This window comes from Macrosteles quadrilineatus, unplaced genomic scaffold, assembly GCF_028750875.1.
Source record: "Macrosteles quadrilineatus isolate MER2022 unplaced genomic scaffold, UCM_ALF_1.0 Scaffold_4__1_contigs__length_99947679, whole genome shotgun sequence".
In the NCBI taxonomy this organism is placed as follows: Eukaryota; Metazoa; Arthropoda; class Insecta; order Hemiptera; family Cicadellidae; genus Macrosteles; species Macrosteles quadrilineatus.
Window position 1 is genome coordinate 34401668 of NW_026542597.1, and position 25720 is coordinate 34427387.

Sequence of the window (25720 nt, forward strand, 5' to 3'; positions counted from 1 at the left end):
TTTGGCATTGCAGTATGGTATTATCTCTGTAAATTTTGTTATGTTTGCATCGTTAGTGATAACCATTGCGCATATTTGTCGAAATCATCCGTCGAAGTCTCCCGTGTAGTGTATTTGACTCTCATGCGTTGCGTAATGCGTATTTGTCACTGAGCTAAAATTATAACTGGAGGTAGCACTGCCATGGCAGAAGTCTGTCAAAAGCGAGTCGCTGATTTTGTTAGGTTGGTATAGCAGTAAGTTTTCTTACCATAGCAATAACATGGCTTCTTATAACTAGGTTGGTATAGCAGTGAGTATTTTTGTCATACTTGAATACTTTTAATACTTTAATAATTTTCTTTGAAATGGTGACCATACAAAGTAGGTATTTTAAGCCAAGTATAATAATAGTTATAGCAATAATATGGCTTCTTATGGACACCCACCTCACGCAAACATGGCGGCTGGCGACACGCATCTTTGACATTCAGTGCTACCTCCAGTTAGAATTATAGCTCAGTGGTATTTGTGTTATGAATGGTTGTGTCAACTCAACTGTCAAGTGTTCGACGTCGACGACAAAAACAAAGTCCGTCCCTACTTCTAGTGTCAAACTCTCAACACAACATAATCATAAACAAAACAATAACAACTCTCAAGCCAGCCCAGGATTACAGTAAATTCAGTTATTGGGTCTATCCGCTGTTATCTTTAGGTTTATTGGTATGTTTTAAATAATTAACTTACCCTACCCAGTTATGTTGATACATATTTAATTTAAAATTTAAGATCATGTAGGCCTAGTTATGCTTAAGGTTTTAACAATAGACATGAATGGGTTTAACCAGGAAGAGGGTACTATTGATTTATTATAGCTTCTAGTTTTATGATTATAGGGCTATATAGCAAAAACAATGGTTATTGTTTACGTAGCACATGTCACATACCATCACTTCTGTCAAACTGTGGCTCCATCTCCATACTCCTTGTGCTTTCTAAGGTGCTGGAGACAGCTACGAAGAGAAATGTATGGTTTACCTAGAGTATAACAACTACAAATACTAGAATAAAACATCAATGTGAAACTGCCAATAAACCAGCATAAAACGTGGTATGGATCATTATGGACTGGGACGGGTGGCGTCGTCCTGTAATCCAGCTACTAGGAGGTCACGAATTGTGGATATTTATAGGCATGCACTGTGGATGCGATACTCCCTGGTGTGGATTAACGTCCGCACGAGTGAGTAATACGACTATCCGCAGCACTATCCTGATAATTAGACCAATTCGTATATACCATGGCAAAAAAGTGGTTCGGATTCCACTAACTTATAAACTGTAGGTCTCTTAGTTGCCATTAGCTGTCTAGGCTATTCATTAACAATTAAAATCCATTTTTAGCCCCTGAGCTGTGATATTAATTAAAAATAGGTATTTACCTTCCTCTACAGCTCATTTCGGCATTATAATGCCATCGTCAGACGTTGACGTTGAACATTCAGCTGAAGCAGTGTCGTCATAGTTGAAACACATAACTTGAACACGAATAACATTTTACAATTACTAACAAAAACACAACGATCGGTTCGTTGTGTTTTTGTTAGTAAATGTAAAATGTTATTCGTGTTCGTGTTATGTGTTTCAACTATGACGACGCTACTTCAGCTGAATGTTCAACGTCTGACGATGGCATTATAATGCCGAAACGGCCGTAACTCAAGATACAACAGATTGAGCTGTAGACGAAGGTAAATACCTATTTTTTTTATTAATTGACAGCTGTGTCTAAGGAACAAGTCGGCCTTAGTCACTATCAAGACTACAAGATCGCGCTACTCCTACACTCATCTCCATTCATACTTGGCTTAAAATACCTACATTTGTATGGTTGCCATTTCAAATAAAAGTATTAAAAAAAGTATTAACATAAACAAATGACGATGTTGGCCTGAATCCTATATAAGTTAATACTGTAGGGCCTAATAGCATTAACATATGTTTTGGCATTTCCATTCAAGCAATGGTAAGTAAATAACTTAATGTTTATTTTCAGGCCAAAAACGCCATTTGTTTGTTTTTATGATCCATACCGGTTTTTTTTTCAAATATTCGTGTTAACAACCAACCATCCCTCTCTTCGGCACGGTTTAGATAGAGATGGAGGTGGAAGATCTATATAACCTGTGCATGTGTTGTTGACGTTATACACCTCTATAAAAACGAGTCAACCATCCTGAGACTCTAGGATCTCAGCAAGGCTCATGACGTGGTGTTTCCTGAGGTACTCATAGCCAAGTTGTCAAAGTATGGTGGGCAGAATATGTGCTGGAGTCCTGTTGTCTGGTGAATTGCAGGCCATGCAGTAGCCTAGTGTGCTACTGAATGAAGCAGTGCCTAATGAATGGGCATTCTCCTGCATCAGTAACCAGTAGCCTAATATTTAATCAGCTGTAAACTTAATCAGTAATATTTTATGCTTATACTGAGAGCCTTATTATGCGCGGCCACTCGAGTGGCGCGCGACCGCGACTGCTCAAAGGCCACTTTTAGCGGGCCATGTTATCATATGGAGCTTATTAAGCGACGCGACTGCGGTGGCGAGGCACGCGACAGTCGCCGCGACTAACCACTCCAGTCGCGCACCCTCGCTACTAGTCGCGAGCCCACGCGACTGCCGCGTCACCAGCGGGCCATGTTATCATATGCTGTTTATTACGCACAGCCACAGTCGCGGGCCACAGCGGACCCTACTCTCTGCCCTCACCTCAGTCCTGATTTTTGTTTCAACATTTTATTATATTAATCTTATCTATATATTATTAAATATTGGGTTTTCTTTTCCGGGTTGGTTCGGCTCTTCTACCTGACCAATTTTCATAATTTTGGTCTTAAAATAAATGTATTCACGAACATATTTGCTACCAAACATCATCATTCATGTATCTACTGTATTACTTCATTACTTGACCAAAAAAATAAATCAGATTTGTTTCATTTGCCAGTTCTGATTACATTATCCTATACAGTTTTGGTCTAAGAACCTTCAGTAAAATGCCAGCTTTAATTTTGAGCTGTAAGATCGGACGTACGTGAAGCACACGCTACACTGAATCACGAATCAACAACAATTATTATTATTTTAACATCTATCCACAATCAATGATAGATCGTAACTCCATTTTTATTTAAGTTATTCTACATGTCTTGGTCTTAAAACAGGCTACCCCTCAAAACAAAGGCTTTCATTTGAGATGTTGACCATTTGAATAAGTTAAGTTCAAGATACAGGCTGTATTACTCAATTATCAACATTATTGTGAATTTTATGTTGACCCGGGCAACGCAAAGCCAAATTTTGCTGCTAATTTTGTACAAATACTATGATTATATCAACTCAAAAACATTATAATATGTAATTTAAGGTAAGTGCTAGCCTCTCCTTAGCTGAAAAAAATTATCAATTTTCTTGTGCGATACAGATAAGTCATTCTTTTTACAAGGTTATCAAACAACAAAAATACATCTTGTCATCCTCTCTGAGATCATGATATAAAAACTGAAAAATTCTCCTGAAGTTCTTAGTTGTAGTAACGGATTGCCTCCCAATACTTTTGTTTCGTCTACGTTTACGACGCTTAAGTAAAATTAAAATAAACAGATCAGCTTCTTTACTTATTCACTCAGAGAAAGTACATGCAAGTCTGTATAAAATTCGGTTAGACGCGTCACCTCGCCACACCTGTCGCTACCCCTAGCCACACCTGTGGCTACCTGAAGCGACTGCCAGTCGCGGTCGAGCGCGACTGGAGTGGCCGCGCATAATAAGGCTCTAAGCATAAATTAAGTGCTTAGTATTAAGTGGAGTTTTTATATGAATTTACAGGATGTCCCATATGGAGGTTTAACCGTTTGATTTTAAATTAATTCACCGATTGTTTTGAAAACTTGGACAATTTAAAAAGTAGGTTTCGAAACTATTTTATAAAAATCAACCACAAATGTTAATGGAAATACTGCCTGGAACTCTTTTCTTGTTTGAGTTAGGCCCTAGTTGTGTTATTCATTTCCTCTTTTATAATGTTTTCTTCTATACACTCCACAAAAACTGACGTTAATAATTAGTGTTTATTGAGTTTCAGATGTTTAAGTACCTATACTTGTTTGAAAGACATGTTTCTACTTGTACTTATTTCTGCCATGGCCTTCCTATCTTCGGGAATCTGCGCATACTCATGTGTTGATGAAAATAACAATCCAGTTGACTGGTAAGTGGATATCGGCAAATTTAGTTTGTTGCATTAGCGGACATAATTTCACTAATATTTATCTCTACCTCAATTTTTGCCAACAAAGCCTAGAGGTCTATTCAAATCAGGATAACACTATGTTGTATTATGCTTTATACAGTCACTATGAAATGTTGAAACCCTGACATTTCCTGTCAGAAATATTCCTTAACTCACACATTAGCTGTTCCTACCTCCTGTTCCACCAACATACAACCAGCGGATGTGCTAAGACCATTTGTCAGCTATTTCAAATTACTAACTCTCTCCTGTATTTCAGGTTTGTAATCTATAAAATACCTGAGCTGAAAGATAACAAGAATCCTTTTATTAGAGATGGAACCGGTTACGCCTACTCCTCATCTACCAAGGACACAGGATGGATTCTGTCTCAGAAGTCAATAAACGACTCAACATCAGTACCAGGATTGACATTATCGTTTTTCTATGATGCCTCGTCTAGCAATGTTTCAAAGGTACAACAAACGTTTTTTTCATGATGAGCTAGTTAATTTTGATAAACATTTCTTGTACAAATTTCTTTATTTTTTTCTTCTTAAGAACTGTATCTACCCATAACTATAAACTGCGAGACTATGTGGTAATGAAGTACCTGTACAGAATAAGTTGCAAAGGCAATCTTGTTGTGACTGCAGTCATCATATCTTATCTTACTAATATTATAAATGTGAAAGTTTGTGTGTTTGTTTGTTTGTTTGTTTGTTTGTTTGTTTGTTTGAAGTTCAATCACGCCTAAACCACTGGACGGATTGGGCTGAAATTTGGCATGATGATAGCTTACATTCCCGATTAACATATAGGCATATTCTTATCTCAAAAATCCTTTCGGGCTCCGCCCCAGTGGCTCTGTAATTCCCCATGTTAACCTTATGAGTATTCATATTTAAAGGGAATTAAAGAATTTAGTCAGCTGTTTCAACTAAAAAAGTTGGTTCTATGATATGGAAAAGCATTAAAAAGTTATAAGATTTACCAACAGGGTGCAGCACTATATTTTTTGCATTTATGAAAACAGCTAATTTGAACTAAGCAGCAACAAAAAACTGTGATTCGCAATGAGAACTGTCAAAGTAGGATTGTTTACAGTTATGTTTATGTTTTTCATTTCATGAATAATTTGTGATATTTTGCGAATTGTTGATAATTTATTTTTCTCTATTGTTTAGGTGAAGTGGTAGAAAATTATGGCTATGGTAGATGTGTAATACTATAAAATACTGTAAATTTAAAAAAAGCAAATTTTAACAAACTGTGTCCTCCCTTATTGCAAACACAAAGCTTGAGTATAACTGCAATAAGCATTTTATACTTATATTCCAACCCCGTACGAAGGACGGGTACTCTGCTAGTATTACATATTACAGTGTCTTGAATGAGCAATGACCCTTTACACAGGCAAGTTAATCCCTGTGTTCAGTAAAATCTTATATATTAAAAAATTTGGTTTTTCTTTTCCTAGTTCGTTTGGCTCTTCTACCCAACCGATTTTCATGATTTAGGTCTTAAATTGAAGTCATGAACGTAAAGATTTCACATCAAGCATCAACATATATTAACCTACTGTATTATTTGACCAAAAACATAATTCCTTCAGTGAAATACCTGATTTCATTATATTTATTTTATTATACTATATTATATTTATTTTAACGCTGCGGAGCAGCATGAGTCCTCTAATAGCTTATTAAAAAATCCTGTGACTAGGCTTCCCTAGTACCAGTAATTTGATCAAGTTAATTGGTGTAGTCTATTGGAAATATGGCTTTAACTTTGAAAATTTATAGCTCTAAAACTATATAAACAAACATTCTCTTAACATTTTATTAGCAAACAGTTAGCCTCTCCTAATTTTTCAGTTCAACATTTAACCTTTTTGACAAGGTTTCTAGTACTGCATCATTCAACTAAAAAAACTTGAGGTTAAAGCTTTGCACACTTTAGAGAGTCATTTATTTAGAACAATTGGTACTAAGAGTCTTCAATTAACTATTCCGTATAGTTGGTCATTAGGAGGAAAATATTTATAACATTTTAATTAACAACATTTACATGTTAACTTGCCTTTCCCGAGTTTTGATTACCTCCAACATAACAATCTTGGAACGTCCTGAGTTCAGCGGTCTTTGGTTGAACTTAGCGCCAAGTCAGTTTAGATTCAGATTCAGTTTCAGATGATCGGGCTTTGGATAACGGTCTGCTGTAATAATTTGTCTATTGCTTAAGTGAAAAGTCTGTGTATCAAAACTAGGCACACCTAAGGTTCAAATTACGGTTCTGTAAAAAAAACTGGGAACATTAATCTTATATATTTAAAAATTTTGGTTTTTCTTTTAGGATAAACAACTCTATTTTTCTTATTTTTTACAAATATCCCTCATTTTCCCTTCCTGTTATGGAAACATTCTCAAACCCCAAGGGTGTAAATTTTAGGACACTTTATTTGTACTCTACAATGACCAGCCTCCCAATGGTGAAACTACTTTGACCGGTGGTCACACTAAAGGGGTGGTTGTTGCTGGCAAGTCAGGAGGGTTCTGGTTGGTTCACAGTGTGCCTCACTACCCCCCTCCACCTGACACTGCGGCATACAGCTACCCGCACACAGGGCTGCGGAACGGACAAAGCTTCCTGTGCATCACGCTGAAACCCCAACAGCTTGAGACTGTAGGTAAGTGAAAACAATCAAAAACGTTGTTGGGACTTTAAGTTGATCTTTTAAAATAACTATTTTCTATTCACATTCAATGCTAGTTCATCTCCTCTAACTATCTAACTGTGTCAATTCAAAAACAATTCTTTGCTTTTCTTTTGAATCCTCTTCCGTTATTTTTTTCCAAGTAAGTACATGTTTTTTTTCTGTATTATTAATTTTTTTTAGTGTTTAAACTACCTGGCCAATGCTATGTAGTGGTTGAATAAATGACGATTATTAATTGGGATGCACTAATCCTGAGTAAAGTAACAGTGGCCACAGAGGATATACAGAGGAAACACTCAATGGTACATTTAAGTGGTTAGCACTAGTGCTGATGTCTAGGGCATAGTCCAACACCGCCACCCCCCTCATGATCCATCATGTACTCCATCATGGCGTTGTGTTCGATAGCAGCCTCACCTTCTCTGACCGTGTCACACATGCTTCTTGGCGCGCGTTAGGAAGGCTGAAAGGGCTGTACAGGTTCAGAAGTCTGCTGCCAGAATCTGCGTAGCTGCGTTTCATGCAGTCACTGGGTCCTGTTGGTGTTTACATATTGTCTCCCTGCTTATGGAAACAGCATCTCTGTCAAAGACATGAATCAAATGCAAAAACTGAAAAATTCTGCTATTCGATTCATTTTTTGCCTCAAAAAAATTGAACACGTCACTCCATTCAGGCCTGTAGCGGGGATGTCAACAGAAGACACTGTTAGGGCCCTTTCACACGAGGCCACTGGTGGCGGCCACCGGTGTTCGCCACCAGTTACCGGCCGGGAAACTGCAGTGGATGATACAGGCAACTTACAAGCCACTTTACTATAGTTCGGCCGCTTACAAAATGACCTGCGCGCTAATGCTAAACCAATGCTGGAGGAGGTCACTTTCTAAGCGGCCGACCTATACAGCCACTGTACAATGGTAGTTGTGAAAATGCTGTCGAACAATGAACATCTCCTTATTCTCGCGTTGATAATAAAGAAAATAAGGCAAAGACACAGGTGTGCTATACCAAATTGCCGGTTACTTTTCAATTTCGCAAATTAGATCTTCAGTATTAACTTTGTTTTCTATTATTTTGTTTATTCTCTTATTCTGTTGTTTTCCTTTGTCTTTTTCTTTTTCAGCAACGTCCTCTTTATTTTTCTTCTGATCACTCATTTTCACAAACAAACAATTCAACACGAAAACACTCAACAACTACCATAGTGTGTTTGTCTTTGCAGTCTGCACGTGAACTGATTCAAAATAGTAGCTGCGCGCTCATCCACGGTGGCGGCCACTGGTTGCTACGTGTGAAAGCTCCCATTTAATTCAATGCCCCGCGACGAGTTGCCGCCACTGCAGTTGCCGGCGGTTGCCGACTAGCAGTTGCGCGAGGAAACACTGCTCGGCCACTGTGTAGTGGCGGGCAACTACAGTGGCTGCGTGTGAAAGGTCCCATTTAAAACAATGTTAAAGCTGTGGCGGGCAACCAGTGGCGGCCACCAGTGGCCTCGTGTGAAAGGGCCCTTAGCAGTTTCATGACGTACTGCATGCTGCACAAGGCTCTTGTCCTACAGGAGCCACAGTACCTTCTTGAGAGGCTCTCTTTCAGGAGGTCTCTCAGCGCAGTACCCGCCATGGAAGTCTCCAGCTTCACTTTCCAAGAGTGAGGCTTGAGTTTGGAAGGAGAAGCTTCTCGTACTTCGGCCCAAAGCTGTACAACAACCTCACCTCTAGCCTCAAAAAATATGCCTTGTTATCTTTAGAGTTAAGATAAATGAATTGTACACTGATGGTGGATTATTGTTATTTATATTGTCTTGTTTCTGTTTTGTTATTGTTCTTTTCATTTATTTGTTAGTTTAATTATTGTTATCGACGAAAGACGTTCTGAAAAGCAGTTGTACTGAAAAACAATTGTTAAATAGACATTTTTTTTAATTTATTTATTTCTTTTACTTCAACGCTCACGGTTGAGGAAGACACTGTGCCCTGTGCGATAGGAATTTCCGCCCAGTGCTCGTCGCTCGGGCTCCTCCTTGCACAAGTATATTTCCGGCACAAAATATTAGTGTTGAAAGCATATGGGAGTCCCAAGCATGTTTCTCCTGTGCCTAACCTCTCTGTGTAGTATCCAACAACGTTTAATTATTTTCTTTTGCCATTGATCCGAAATAAGATTTGTAACCCAAATAGTAGTTTACATTTTCCTATTATTTGTCTTGTTTTAGGGCTACAGCTTATGTTTAATGACCCAAAAATCTTCGCCAATTCCACCCCAGTTATGCTGGATCCGCAATATCCTCAACTGACCAAGGCAGCACTTGGCGCAGACATAACTTCTCCACCGTACTATCACAGCGACACCATCACTTCTTCTCAGGGAACTGTCTTCCATACTTTTGCCAAAACGCCAAAATTCGACAAGGGTGAGATAAATTACTCACTTACTGTTCACAAAATTCAGGTGGTTTTGATGGTGAAGTTATTCCATCCCCTCCACCTGATCTTACATTTGAAACAACAGCTTGACAGCTGAGGTTTTGCAACATAACGACTCCTTTTCTGCTCGACATAAACTAACTTTCTGAGTACTGTTGTAAACTAAAAGCTAATGAATTGTTAAAAAGTCAATAGTTGGTTTTGTCTGTATTTGTAGACTTAATATAGTGAGAGCAAATTGCTGTGTGTACAAAACTGACTTATCTAAAATTGCCTTTGGTTATGTACGATACGTATTAAAAAATTAAGTACTCTTCCACAAACTGAGGTAGTTTTAGAATTTACATTTCCCAACAATGATTGATGTAGAGGAGGAAAAGTCCCACTGACCACTGACTAGGGAGCTTTGGGAGATTGCAGATTGCGTCCCCGTCATTGGTAATGGTTTTAATCCTTATTTTGCTGTATTGGTAGACCTGTATGCTGACTGGGTCGCTGCAGCTCTGCAGGCTAATCTCCTCGTAGAGACTTGGCCCAACGGAGTAGGACGTCTGAACTCCTCATGTGATCACCCTTACAGGTAAACTCTATTGGCTGCGCTCCAGAGATCTTGTATTCTAATTCACCCTGAAAAACAATTAACTTTGATTAGGATAAATTATATGTAAGCTATCTTCATCTTCGTTTTGCTATTTAGTGTGGAGAACGTGGAAGGTGTCAACATCAATGTTGTAGGAGAATCATTCCACTCAACCAAGGACCACTCCAAGTGGGCCGTATCTGAGTCGAAGGACAACCCCTGGATTTGCATTGGAGACATCAACAGGGCGGTAAGTGACTTGGTATCATAAAAATGCTTTCAAAGTCTATAACCCCCTATATTATTTTATTATGACATATAGTACGTTACAACATTTCTCAGCGTGATATCTCCACTGCACTAGTTGAACCTCACCGGTGCCCGTTTCCCACACCCAAAATGTTCAAAAAGTCGTGTCTCCCAGCCAATAGTTCTGAAGGTGTACCGGTACTCAACAGTTCAAAGTCCAGTATCCTTTGATTCACAGAAAACAAAAACAATATTGGTATGTCAAGTACTACTAAAATGTATACAGTAATTTTTCACTCACTTCTTCCACCCTATTCTTTCATAAAGGTTTCCATTATGCAGGACAAACGAGTCGTGGCATTGAATTTTAGATATTGAAGTAGACATTCCATCTATATGAACCAGCTGTAGCCTATTTATTATTTAAAAATAATGTAGTTGATTAAGCCACTCCTAGAGTTTCCTATTGTTATTGTCTAAATTATTTTTTCAATCTTTGTTTTAGTTACGGTACTGAAATAGTTAATGTGATATAAAAAGATGTTTTAACTTACAGTAAGACGCCCTATAATTTTGGCTTGGTTAAAAAGTTGGTGTATTAGACATAATCAGTAATTTTTTCCAGTGCACTTTGTCATATTTTTTAGATATTTATTATTTTTCACTTTTTACATACTGGAGCTGTATAGGTATTTCAACAGTGTCTATGTGAGTTGTATCTATCAATTGTTACATTGCAGATGACGCAGGCTCTAAGAGGCGGTGGCACTGTGTGTGTAAGTGACCCGAAGCTGTGGAGAGCTTACTTTGAGTCTATCAACAGTGTGCAGAGCTGTCCCAAGCCGTCCGTGCATCTTGTGTGAGAGTGGTTTGAGGTTATGACTGGGTCAGACCACTATCACAAAAACTATTTGCAAGAAACATAAGTTCCGGTGTGCACCGGATTAGTAGGGAAGAATAGTTTTATTTCAAGCAGTAATTGTATACCGCAACCACGGCAATATCGTGAACTTTTATTGTGCAGACAACCTGCCGAATAATTGTCGCAATTTCACACTGTGAATGCATTAAATGCAACTCCAGCTTGAACCCTGAACCCGTTGCTACTACTTTGGACGAAGTGTTACAAATATATAATTTTTTTCCAAGTGCCAAAATCACGATTTTATGCAACGGATATTACCAAAAAGTACTTTTAATATCACATGAGTAGATTTTGATAGCAATGTAAGGCTCAAAGCAAACCAAGACCAAAATTATCAAAAAGTCCACCAAACAATGTTTTAGACTATATTTACTTTTCCCACAAAGGATTGGTAGTTGAATCAAGTTTATATCAATTAGGTATAAATTGATGTGATTACAGAATATTGTTGTACCTTTGTAAACGTATTGACTGAATTAATAAGTGATAGCTATTTGGATGTATAACATTTATATTTTTATAGAAAGTATTTTGAGAGATATATTTATTTATAAACGTATTATTATATACCTAACGCATCACAAAATGTAGACCTACCTACAGAAATAGTGTTAAGATAGGTTTAACAATATCAGTATTATTTAGGCTAGCATTTGAGTTATTTTAAATCGTCATATTTCTACAGGTAATAAAAATTAATGCTAGTAGACTCTCTCTTATCCGGACAATGCTTATCAGGTTTAGCCGGACTGGATCAAAAGAAAGTGGGCGGTACTGAAACAACTTTTCTCGTGGGAATGATTTGAGACCAGTGATCACATGTCTAAATACAATGCTCTCCCAAAATTTAAATAAAATATTATTAACTGGAAAACCCATTATTCGGTTAGGCCTTGGCCCCGAGGAGTACAGATTAAGAGAAAGTCTCCTGTTATTTTTAAAATCAATTGTTTTGTTAATTTGGGACATAGTAGAGTGCTTGTCAGAAACACTAGTATTTTTAATTCTGTGTTTAGAATGTTAAATTTGGATACGAACAAAAGTGTACTGTCATTTTCAGCTTTATATGTTATATTTATTAGATGTAGTTAGCATTTTTTTTCTTTCATATAAGGTTTGAGATCAATACATTACATTTTATGTAAACCAATGACCAAGATAAAATAAATATATTTATTTATATTTTGGATTTTTTATTTCTATTCCGTGTGTGAAGAACTCAATACAATGTAAATTGTGTATTTTGTTGAATTGATTTTATTATAGCAAATTCCATGGGACCAAACCAAGGATTCATTATATTGAGTATTTAATTACAGAAGAACCCCTCATATCCGACCATGAAGAGACCAGGCCATGGTTGGAACGGCAAAAAGGTCAGATATGGGGAGGAGCATAACATCCAGTCACCGTGCCTTTATGCCATCTCTTGCAACGGCGGCAACACCTGTTATCGGTAACAGTGGGGATTGTCTGCCGCGATTACAGCAACATTTGTGATCGGCCTTTCAGACAACCAATTACGCTCAGTGATATTGCCCCAGACAGGAAACAACTAGACGGGGTCGTACATTAGGTTGGATATCCCAAGGAGTCGGTTATTCCGAGGTCGGATATGAGGGTTCTACTGTCCGTTGAGCAGGGTGTCTACCAACCAGGAAATCCAGGAATTGTACTTAATTTTTTACTGGCCATGAAATGTACGGGAATCTATATATTTAATACGCGAGGCATATTTTTGTCATAATTGTTTTGGAGTGGTGGTGCTACTGATCACCATGTCCAAGGTTTCGTTAGAAAGGTCTTAGCATGTAGTTTTGCCATAAAACAAAAACACTTTGGAATGCCATTAGGGCTCTGCCCCAGTGGCCTTCAAAGTTCCCATGTTATTCTTAGGGAGAAAATGTTTGTATACATTTGAACAGATGAATCCTTTGAAATTGTCACTAATATTTGAAACAGCTGGTTATACTAAAATTGGAGACATGTGCTATAAAGATTTATTAGATTATTTGAAAAGATTGATGTTTCACTGTTTTAAACTAGTTTTTATTTGCACAAAATCAAAACATAACCAAAAAACGTTCGACATAATGGAGACTATAAGACGTCCAATAGGAGGAGGCCGACAAACTTTTAACTGGTAGACGCGAACGAAATGCAAACTACAAATAATACTATTGTCGTTGATAGCCGAATACAGCAAGCACCATTCCGTGTTGGGTTTAAGTGTGCTCTCCAACAGCCACCTGAAGATTTCACATTCAATTTAGGACTGTTGGATAATCGCTGAATAAGCTGTTGATTATGGAAGACAAGGAGGCAGGTAGGACTACATCAGAAACAGAAGAGAGGAGATATTAGATGAATGGCAAATGCGTTGGGAGCAGAGTGTTTCATGTTAAAGCTTTAAAGGTAAACGTTCTGATATATACCTAACATCAGAAGGAGACTGAAACAAAGATTCGGAGATGGGCCATTATGAAACGCTGTTTGTCACAGGACATGGAAAATTTCAAGGTGAATTTGTGGAGATTTCACCTGGTGGAAGAGGAAGTATGTAGATGTGGAGAAATAAAAACCACGAGTCACGTAATTTATAAATTGTTCACTTCAGGAGACAAATAGGAGAGAACAGGAATAAGTCTTGGATAAGAGAGGTCTAGAGATGAGAAAATAAAACATGACGAGTGACAAGGAAACAATTGAGATGTTTAGAAAAGTAGCTAGGGAATTAGGAAAAACCAGGGATACGTACAGCCTTTTAAATTTAAAAAAAGAAACAAACAAAAACTAAGAAAGAAAAGGAATGAAAACTTGCCCATGAAGGGGAGAGGAATGGTTAGAGCGAATTTCAATGATCCCTATTCCTCAGGGTGGCATGGGGAAGGGAGTCGTGTCGTTAGGCTTTTGGACACATAATGTGTCTGAACGAGGATTGAAAGTGGCTGTAGCCTAAAAAGAAAGAAGATTTTCACGGGGAATTGGCCTGGCAAATAAGTCCCAGACCTAAGCCAGGGGTGGTAGTGGGCAGGGCCGTCGCGTGGGTGGGGCGACCAGGGCGACCGCCCTGGTATCCGCGGTCAGGGGGGCGCCGCGGCAAAAGTAATGCAACAAAATTTAAAAAAGTTAGATGCACATAACGTATTTTGGAAAGTTATGTATAACCACGAATACTAGTTCTATTGAACAAATACATTATTTGATACCAATCACTTTATAATTTGCAATGTTTTCCAAATTAAATATCAATATAGTATTGAATTAAATTTAGTAATAATAGCCTAAACAATCAACTCCGCTGTGAAGTTGAAGGCTCTGTCCCAACTTAATTATCTTAATGTATTGCAATGTCTTAATTATCTAATATTGCAATGTCGCGGTTCGCGGTGTTGCTCTGTACACGTAGCTGCCGTATTCTATTTTTATTTCGCCCGACCGGTCGACGGTCGACCTTGGAAACCACCCCTACCCCAATCACTCCTTTCTCCTACGGCAGTCTCAGCTGAGCTGCCAGCTTAGTTTGATGAGTGATTAAGAGTTATTTACACTTAATGTTTAGGATCTCACATCTAAATATGATAACATGGTTTTCTTTTATTCTGTATAAAAATTCTATTCAGAGTAGGTTTGGTTTGAGGTTTTGCATACATTGCATTAATTTCAATTTGCTCTCTATTAATTAATAACATATACAGTATAGTGCTTTTAATACATTTTAACATTTTCTTAAATTAAATGGGATTTGGTTATCATCAATTAAAAAAGATTTTCATACAAAATTTAAGTAATTTATCCCTATTAATCAATTCCAAATTCCTGACTCTAGTATTTTTGTAAGGTGATTCAATCCCTTTAGGTGTCTGTTTTTGGGGATTAAAACAAAGATAGCGACATCATCACTCATTCTGTGTTGGGGGGGGGGGGGCGCCTGGCAACATCCCGCCCCGGGCGCCAAAAAACCACGCGACGGCCCTGGTAGTGGGAACGAGGAGTTTGCTGCAAACATTTACTGACTTGGTTGAAATGAAATATTTACTACCGGTATTTGAATTTGGGTTGGCGTAAATATTACAATAGAAAAAAGCTGGAGAGCCTCGATTTAATATAATAAAAAGAAAACTGAATTAACATACTGTACTGCATTTCTTAGTAATCATTGAAAGAACCGATTTGCAAATTATGGAAACATAGGAAAGTCATAGAAGAATTATAAATAATGTTTTTTTTTTTAGAATTTACAATCGTTATTATGGACATAACCTAATGCGTCTATGAGTAAGGCTAATTGTAAAAAAAAAACACTATTTACAAGAAATGTTGAATATATCGATCTGTTATGTACATCTTGAGTATTTCCATAATCTTTAAGTTGAATCTATTAAATTCATCAGAAGTTATGACTGTTATTCGTTTTAAAATAACGCCTGTAATAGCCTACTTAGCAATTGCTCGAATTCGAGCAACAGGTACACTAGTGGTCATTAAATAGTTTTATGGGCCATTTTAAGTAGGGCATAAAAAGTTGTATTTGGTTAGGAGCCCCGGACCCCCCTTTTTTCTGGGGGATATTCCATACCCTCCAGGCCATCCCCCCAAAATGAAATCCTGGGACCGCCAATGCAGAAAGTAAAATATATACCTTCTCATACTGAATGAAATTAAATGCTTTACCTGCATATTGTATTTTGTTTTAATTTATTTATTAACCTTTGTTCATCCTAAGAGAAAAAAGTTTGAATGAAGTCCGTAGATCATTCTAGTTTGATGATTGTTTTACCACATCATGCAAAGCAACCTTTTTAAGAGAAAAATACTTTTTAGCAATGCTTCACGAGCTTCTTTTGAAAAGTCCAGGCAGTTCATCCTCGCCATCAAGTAAGTACTAATTGAAGTAGCAAGACGATGATTTTATGTCCAGACACAATTGTTTTACAAAATATATCAAGACACAACCATTGCAATAAGGAATATTTTAAACTGTTGCTTCCCCTGAACCAATATTTTGAAATTTTGGATACAAAAAATAAATCAGTAAAAAGGATTTTATCAGTTTGTTGTAGATAGTTAATAAAGACCTGATGATATAGGTTTGAAATAAGTGATGTTGACCAAAGTACTAATACTTGGTCAGATTTAAAGTAAACTAAATACAATTTGTCAAAAAAAGACTGCAACAATGAAACTACAATATTTAAAAGTTTTCAAAAAAGGTGTCCTTGACCTTAGCTGATTATTTCCCACTGGGTATAAATAGAACTACTTCAGCCCAACACCGCATGTACTGAATTTTAAAAAGCTGCTGTTGTAGTATAAAAACAGTTTATTTTAGCCACTGAATCAAATTGGTTCCTCTTATTAGATCAATTAATTGCACCTTCTGACCACTTCCAGTTTAATCAGCGAGTTAAAAACAACCCAACCTATTAAAACCTACTTTGGTTAATAGCCTGAGTTAATCTTGTGTGGCCGATGTCGGAATTCCAACCACGATTCTGCCAAACTCAAATTCTTATCCTAATATGGTTGATTTGTCTTATGCTGAAAGATGTGTAAAATCCTTAAATGTTCTGCAATTGAGTTTAATCACCTAATTTATAATACTTTTGGATGAAAAATACAACAAATTACTTTGGCCTGTCTCTTTATTTTGATTTTGTTTAAAACAAACTGATGCACAATTTCCATTAAATTATGGAGATTAGTAAAAATTATCTCAAGCCTAACTTCTAGTAATAAACTAATAAATTTATTATTTTTTATATGATTAATATCCAGCCCACTGTTTTTTTAGATGATTTGATTGATGTGTGTAAATAATTAAAATGTAATAACCCTGTAGTTTTAAAATAGCCTATAGTGCTATTATAAATTATTATCAATTATCAATCATTGAGATGGGGACGCCACCTAGGTGCGTATTTTAACCCAAATATGAGTGAAGGATGAGTGTAGAATGGTGTGTGATGACCTGTGTAGCTTTGTTACTGACTAAGATCAGCGGTTTCATTAGTCAGGATCATTTATTTAAAGCCCAATGATCAGGAACAGCTGGGTCCAGTTTCGAACAATCAAAAAGCTACTGACTTTTTTCAGAATCGAACTGGCTACCTTTTGATTACTAGGCGAGCACTATAACCACTCAGCTACCCAGCCAGTTATAAGGTTTAGAAATAGACCAAAACAATTGAGTATACTGTATGGAAAGTTTATTATAGAATTACTGTATATATATATTAATTTAATTACAAGTCATAAATCAAATGTTTATAAACATTTCTGTTTTTGCCTCTTCCAATTCATTAAAATGATGGAAAATGTTACAATGCATTGTACCTATGGGTTTAGAGCATGTTACACATTCATAATAAAACAAACAAGATGAAAACAAACATGCGAAACGGTTATAAAAATAATATACCTAATTATGGAATATTGCTATGTAAACACACAAAATATAATTTAATACATAATGCTACATACAAACTTCTGCTTTTGCATATAATAACTTAATATATTATGTTTAACAATGACACTTTGCATAACACTGATATAAATCACAATATTAACATAATAAAAATATATTTTATACTTTATTATTGTTCACACGAACAAAGGAAAGAACTTATAATCATTCACGATTGTTGACAGAGAATATTGTATGTCTTAGCTTGCTGAATGTGAAACAAAACCAACATATTTTGAAAAGATATGTCAGCAGCAAACCAAGAGCGGGGCGAGCTATTTCATTATGTGTTCCTGATCTTGCCCGGGACGTAATTCTTATCAATGACTGGCTCCTGGAGGAACATGTGGAGACATCTCTCGTTCTGAGCGAGCGGGTGGCCAGCGATCCTACGGAACAAAGAACAACTAAGTGCCAGGAACAAACTGCTCAATTTTCAATCAAGACTCTTAAGTTACTGATGATATCACTAGAAAAGATACTTGAATTACAGCCTGCTAGCTAAGCAAATTTCTGAAGTTATTTTTACACTAACAAAAGTGCAAATTCAAACATACATCCTACAACATTCTCGGACAGCATAGATAAATGGCTCACTTTCAAGAAAAAGCTTCATCGAAACACTTTTTACTAGAAATTATCTGACACTACTGTTCAGTACTTTTGATAATTTACTAGGTATCACTCGGAGTATATTATATTACTGGTCTGGAAAATAGGCGTTTACCGGATGAGTATATGGTTGTTCTGGTGCGAGAGGACCATACAAGTACAGAAAACACATCTTGGTTGCGTGGCGTACAATATTTTTTGTCATACTACCCTAAGCCAACCTAACAATAAAAAAACTGTACAAATCCGTTACCTATATATTCCCACTATCAAAAGTACTTAGTAGGCCTACAGTAAGTTACTATACAGTATTACGTAATGAAATCCCATTTGCTACTTACATACACACCTAATAATTATAACCAAACCTAATAGAGTGGTTAGAATAGGTTAGGTTAAGAAGATTTTGTTCTTAAAACTAATTAAAATCTTATTTGGAAGTTGATTTATCGGTGTAGTCGGTATAATACGTACCGTACACCCCCCATTTGATTGGAAAGTCCATTAGAAAAGAGTAGTGGAAAAAAAATATCTTACCACACAGTCACTAAAATAGGTGTGATATCCTTTAGTTTATCATATCAGTGCTCTATCTTGCACTTCTCCTTTAGCAATACAACATGAAATCACCAAAATTGGGTTTGTTGCCGTTTTAGAACACACATTTTCATAGCAACTATATCCACAGGAATGTTAAGCATGAGAAGATAAGCTCAACAAAGAAATCTGTTGACTGAAACCACACCAGGTCCTTTGATAAAGACTAGGTAAAGAAGCATTCATTATCTATTTGAATGTTAACAACACTATCTACATGGTGCATATTTAGAGAAAAAGATGGGTGAAGAAAAGTGTTACAGTGATAATCTGATAGACTTGTCACTACTGGATTGTTTTTAAATTAATGGTTTTGTATGCTGACAAGCTTGCTATAAACAAATACTAGATTATCTTACAGCTTCTCTACAACCTAAATAACACCTTTCATTGTAAGTATTCAGTTTGGTTTACTCTATTTGAGATGGGTAGATGGTTTAGTAGACAAGTAAAGACAGTTTACAATTTTGTTAAATGCCCTACACTTACTTGTTGATGAATTGTTCTAATCCCTTCCGTCTGTCTTCGATGAAGTCTTCTTCAAATATACCATCATCGCCTCTGAAGGGCATCTGGCGTTTCCATGCTTTTCCAGGCAAACTAGGAACTACAATCTGAAATAAATAAGCTATTTTTAACTTTTTTTACAAATAAACCATTATAACCTCAACAGTTTCAGGGTGATAAATAACCATACCTATTTAAATACCTGCTCTCCTCATGTGATAGAGCAATTCAATCCAGTGATTGGTTTCACCACAGTGTCACTACAGAAATATGTAGTTGGGTATATTATACGAATTTGTTTATCACTGGAACCTTTTAGATGTAACTAATGTTTTCAAGAATAAAAGAAAAGTGTCAAGATTTATTATATATTAAGGGAAATATGTGTTGCCTACTAAATAGATTATCGTATGATCGGCCATGCAGACATTTCCACTCACACTTAGCAGCCTGGGGACCTACATCAGCGACACTTGCTGTTCCGTCATGTTGTTTGATTCTAACTAACTGTGTTGCCTATAGACCTATTAAGTTAGTGCTTATTGTTTCTATAAAAAATTAGTTAAAAATGTGCAAATAAATGGAGTTTGGGTGAGGGATAAGGACTTGAAAACGTGAAGATATCTGATATTTAAAATAACATTGAAGCTATTACAAAAATTGTAGTCAAAATGGGAGTTTATATGGAAAACCATGTAAATGTCGTAAAAACTAAATACCCCCGCCGCAGCAAACCTGCCGTCTAAGCGAATTTCCATTTGTCCGAATTGATTTTCAATTGATCTATTTAAATAACATTGGGTTAAACGAGTACCTAGGTTTGCTGCTACAAGGAAACTAATAAAGTAGTGTGTTTTTAGTAAAATATTGATAGCTTACTATAAAATAAATAAATTTGCCAAGTTTGATCAAAATATATCCATAAAGAAGCAAACTACAACATTTTACAATATTCTCCATAAGAATAACATGGGAATTTTAAATTTACCATTTTTTTAGTTTTCTCCGTAACCAATAACCGTACAAAAACACTTTGATATACTGAATTGTTTGTTTTTTTAAGCTCTTTAAGAAGGTTTAGAGAAAAATTGGGAAATTTCGTGTTTTGAGGGTAAGAAGTGAGAAAAACCAATTTTTACCCCATAAAACCCCCCATAAAACCCTGTTCCCATGGTCCGATCATGCTGGATCGCGAACTCATTCAAGTTTATCCCGCCTTACACCTTCAAACCAAATTTCATCAAAATCGGATAAAAACTACTCAAGTTATCGTGTTCACGGACACATATATATATATATATATATAAATCTATATATATATATACCTATATATATATACATATATAAAAATTTGAACGAATGGTGTTTTTGGCCTCTGGGGACATTAAAATGAAAAAGTAAATCGGTCCCGGGCCTAAGTCTTACCATGAGACCTACGGTAATAGCTACTTCCCTATAGGGAAATTCGCTAATAAAAACATAATTGTAAGCAAGAATTATTGTATTGTTATCAATAAATCTTTTCACAATCCTCCCATCAATAAGTAACTGATTTTTCAAAAATGAGCCATCCAAACACACCAAGTTAATCCCTAACTGTTTTGGATAAGCCACTCTCAACCATATTGTATCTTAAACTTAAAGGGAACAATAAACTCACCTTGCTGTCTCGTTCTAACTCGTTTCGTAACCATTCAAAATCACTGTATCTGCGTCTTACACTTGACTCCTTAACTTTAAAAACTGGGAGATTTGTCTGAAAATATGAACAAAATAATGATTAGGCCTACTTGCCAAACAAATTTCAATAACATCCTCCATTTATTTAAAATTATTGTTAAAAATAGTTATAACTATCATTTTGAGTACAGTAACTCGTTGCTTAGGTAGGCCTAAAGGAGTTTAAGCAGGAATGTATATTGTTATTTTAGAAGTTAGCCTCCGGATTACGTTGAATATATAAAATTGGCGTAAATACCTGGTTTGTAGTAGGTAATCCAATTGTTGCTAGTGTTGCAACTAGTTTCGACTTTCTACAAAGTCATCTTCAGGTGTCAAGGATGTCAAAGGGTGGTCACTCCATATGAAGGTCGTCATTACACATAATAAAGTACATAAAAACACGAACATGAACACTAAAACGTAAAAACAGCACATTTAACACGATTAAACAAACAAAACGGTAACTGTATTATAAGGAATGATGTGACACGATCAGATGGATGCAAGGTCTAGATGCCGAGTCTAGACCTTGCATCCATCCGATCGTGTCACATCATTCCTTAATACAGTTACCATTTTGTTTGTTTAATTGTATTAAATGTGCCGTTTTTACATTTTAATGTCCGTGTTCGAATTTTTATGTACTTTATGTGTAAATGAAGTGGTGTACTTCATATGAAGTGACCACCCTTTGACATCCTTGACGCCTGAAGATGACTTTGTAGAAAGTCGAAACTAGTTGCAACACTAGCAACAATTGGATTACTACGAAGCAGGTATTTACGCCAATTTAGTATATTGTTAAATTTTCTTTATTTACTAGAAATTTTAAAGAGTGTACATTAACATGTACATATATACATTTTTTGTATGCATTACTTATCAACTTTAACTTTAAGTCAAATGTTTTATTATTTTTCTCTGTTAATATTTTTTTAGGTTACGGTATGTCCTTTTATGCCTTTTATAATATATTTATTTTAACATATTAACTTATGCCCATATTTAACTAAAATATAAGCAAAATAGACAAATCTGTGTCCTCCTCCTCAATACTAATAAAGAAGTAGCCTACAGGTAAAACAGGTGTCGTGAGCATTCCTATTAAACTAAAAAAAGCTGTCAACTTCCACCCAAGTCACACACCGTTTATTTAAGGTAAGTTAGGCCTCTCCTGCCAACTAAGCCACACATTATTGAGCTTTTTATGGAATGCACATGTGGGCTACTATAGCTGCACAAACCCGCCCAAGTGGAAAGACATCAACTCATCAGTGTAACACCTTAGCCAACTAAGCCATGCCACCGTCGGCCGAACACGACAAGTGCCACTATATTTAAGGACACTAGCGCTCGCAGGTGATATAAACAAACTATCACCCTGAGCTCTTGCTTAGGTTTTAAAGTGTTAAACCTAAATGGCAAATTATTTTCAATGGCGTGACCATAGAAACCCTATAATTTAGTGTTCTATTCGAACTAGATTTTCCCTAAAAATCAGTCTAAAATGTCTTAACGCATACTCAAACTAACTTAACTAAGTTAACTTAGCCTACAATTTATTGTTTAACTGAAGTTTTTTTTCTCTTATCAGCTTGTTCTATTACGGTACAGTTGGCCAGTAAATAAACATAAATTAGGAGACTCTGAAATGGTTTGCAAGTTATCTAAAGGGGCGAAGCAAATGGTAGAAATAAAACACACAACAAAAGGGTTTACAGATACTGTCAGATCTGAATTGCTACCGACTAACAGAGGAGTTCCTTAGGGCTCTGTCCTAGGGCCAGTTCTGTTTGGCCTGTTTATTAAATGACTTCCCAGAACACCTTGAGGAATACAGCAAGATAGTCATGTATGCAGACGACACTGTGCTGCTTACAGCAACAGAAACATAGATCAACTAGAAGTAAACACCTATATAGCTTTCAATATGACACAGGACTACTGTATGAAAAATGACTTAGTCCTCCAGCAAAATGACCCCAAGAACATACTTAACACAATGATTCCAAAATTAAACCAACCGATCTACGATATAATGGAAAAACTAAGGAAAGAAAGAAAAACAATAAATATAGTATGATGAAAAAATTATATTATAAATAACTATAGGTATACAATCAAATAATCGATATTACTTGTTCGGTTGTTTGTGCCAACAGATATGGAAGTGTAGTACCCAAATAGGCCCTACATAATGCCTAGAGAGCCATTGTTTACCTTAACTAATAACATTATTTGTACAAACGTACACAGCAGGCCTTGCTGACCAACTTAACCTATGCCTATGCCTAACGATAAAAAGTTCAAATCTGTATCAAAATTAACCTTTCTGTTGAAGTATCTCATCTTCAAGTTCAGTGGAATTTTAAATTAAGCATGAACCAACTTGTTTCACAAACAGCCTAAGATAGTATTTACCTATTTGCAAAATAGAAAAATTGAGTTACTCAACCGACTTAATTTAGGATTTTTTTTAAAACTAGGCTAAATCAATGTTGCAATTTCATTAAAAGTCTAGCTATTTCTACAAGGTTAACCTGATTAAATTAGAAGAACAAAGGTAATTTTAAATCTGATAATGAAATTATGTATTGGCTTAGGTGTAATCGATCAATTACAGAAACTAAATACCTACCCTCATTCGAACTTCGTAATCCGTATATCTCTTCTTTGCTACCCCATGAGTTGTGGGATTAATAACGTCGATTTCTAGAAAATTTGCAGGAGCCGCATAGGCATCATCTAATGTTTGTTTCTTGACGTTCAATCGACGGGTAGCATCGACTGTTGTGTCTGCCATAATTAAATTCAATTGCTATTAACAGTCAAACACTCTTCAATTACACTAACTACTACTTCGATTTTTAGGTTCTAATATGCTACTATAAACCAAAAATTAAATTTCCACGGTCTTTCATATCATATCACCAAACGCGAAATGAAATGATAAATGAACAGAAACAGTACTTCTGCAGTTTTTCATGAAGTTCCTTCTTCCTCCTACCTATCACTTCACTCATTTACACGCAAGTGACAGCTGCTTAGATATTAACAGAGACAGACTTAAAGGAAAAGCATTGCAATTAATTAGCGTTGCATTGATTATGTATTCCACTATCATTATAATTTTGTAAGTATTATTACAGTATACACAATGTATTTAATATCCATAATAATCTTATGTTCAAAACCCCTATAACTCTTCGGCAATTTGATTAAAACTACGATAGCTTTAAAAGGAAATTCTCCTGAAAACTTGATTATAAAGGTGTCATCTTCTTATTTTCATGTTTTAAATCCATCCATAAGTGTTTACGGACGGTAAATAAACGTTACGACGGTAAGTAAATGTTAGTTTACAGTGTGGAGGCTAACCTAACCTAATGTGAGACATTTAGTGACTTTCCCGCATTAGATTCACAACGCATCAGTTGCGCGAAGTAAACTGTTGTGAAACATCAGATGACGTTGTTTTAGGCCATCCCTAGTTCACACGCAAGTCTTGCTGAGCGTGGGGGTTTTAGGTTTTATGCGTCTCACCTTTGTCGGGTGAGTCAAGTACTGTACAATACTTTTCGCCACACTACGAGAAACATTGGGTAAATAATAACAAAACACAATCCATACATATGAACAATCTAATATTTATTGTTTATCTTCGTTCAAGTTAAAAGCCTGAAGCCTGATTTATCTTCGTTTCATGAACGTCAAGACCCATATAGGGTTCCCCGTTAAAGGGATCGGTAAATAATACCAGTCTCCAGCTGATCGAACCAACACCTTTTTTTCTTCTTTTTGTAAACAGGACTTTCTGTTGTTTGTATTACAAAGAGTCCGGCAACCATATCGTTACTTACTGTAGCATGATTGTAAGAACAGAAACACAATGAATCATATGCATAAGCTACTGACGTCACTGGCCCGAATGTCTTCACTAAATCGTCGTAACAGCTGGCACAGATAAAACATACTCCTTGAGGAGTATGTTTTATCTATGCAGCTGGTTTGGACGATGTGACCGTTCCGTTTAAATATTAATAAAAACATGTACACTTTCGGGCCAGTAGCGTCATTGTTTTGATCCATACTGTTTCTGTTCTAATATCCGTGCTATGTAGCTATGGCGAAAATAGAGTACTGTACAAAGAATACAAGAGTACTTTATTTTACAATCTTTAAGATTGAAAAAGGCACCAATACAAATCATTTGTCTATAAAAAGTTTTATTTAATTAGAGTCCTTGCAGTGAAAACATGATCTATTCAATTAGCTATTCAAATTCAGATGTTGTAGAAAGGTCTGGTCTAAGAAACAGCCAACACTTCTTAAATCTCTTCTTCGGTCTTCTAGGCTCCAGGGGCGAGGATCCATGGGCGCGGGGGAGCTGGGGAACTTTCAGCCCGAAATCAAGATTTTGTTGGTCAAAATACGAAATTGATCATTTTAGGTTCAAGAGACTTCAAGTGGACGGGAAGTACTTGGCATGCATGTATGAGAGTTTCTCTATCTTCATAGAGGTTTATATTTTGTGAGCATGAAGATTAGAATCTTCTCTTGCACAAAAAAATCGTAATAATTAGATTTTAATACCCTGTTTTATGCATCTATACAGGGTGATTGATATAAGTGTGCCAGCCGTTTTATTC

At 36.2% G+C, this 25720-nt stretch overlaps 2 protein-coding genes across 5 annotated transcripts; one reads left to right on the top strand and one right to left on the bottom strand.

The window, feature by feature from the left end:
- Nucleotides 1-566: 566 nt before the first annotated feature.
- Nucleotides 567-12319, top strand: LOC128991955 (plancitoxin-1-like). 4 transcript variants are annotated; one of them, XM_054415261.1, is made up of 8 exons: nt 567-705; nt 4119-4250; nt 4552-4747; nt 6723-6960; nt 9203-9400; nt 9888-9993; nt 10111-10243; nt 10983-12319. In XM_054415261.1, the coding sequence occupies exons 2-8, from the start codon at nt 4156-4158 to the stop codon at nt 11103-11105; spliced, it is 1089 nt and encodes a 362-aa protein (XP_054271236.1). In that variant the 5' UTR covers nt 567-705; nt 4119-4155; the 3' UTR covers nt 11106-12319. The 4 variants fall into 4 exon arrangements, with proteins under 4 accessions (XP_054271236.1, XP_054271237.1, XP_054271238.1 ...); XM_054415262.1 differs by having other exon boundaries at nt 4125-4250; XM_054415263.1 differs by having other exon boundaries at nt 584-675; nt 4125-4250.
- A 5040-nt stretch (nt 12320-17359) lies between these two features.
- LOC128992138 (sorting nexin-12) lies at nt 17360-24080 on the bottom strand. The gene is made up of 4 exons (XM_054415569.1): nt 23710-24080; nt 21010-21105; nt 19332-19456; nt 17360-18022 (listed from the first exon to the last, which is right to left on the bottom strand). The coding sequence occupies exons 1-4, from the start codon at nt 23872-23874 to the stop codon at nt 17917-17919; spliced, it is 492 nt and encodes a 163-aa protein (XP_054271544.1). The 5' UTR covers nt 23875-24080; the 3' UTR covers nt 17360-17916.
- Between the last annotated feature and the right edge of the window lie 1640 nt (nt 24081-25720).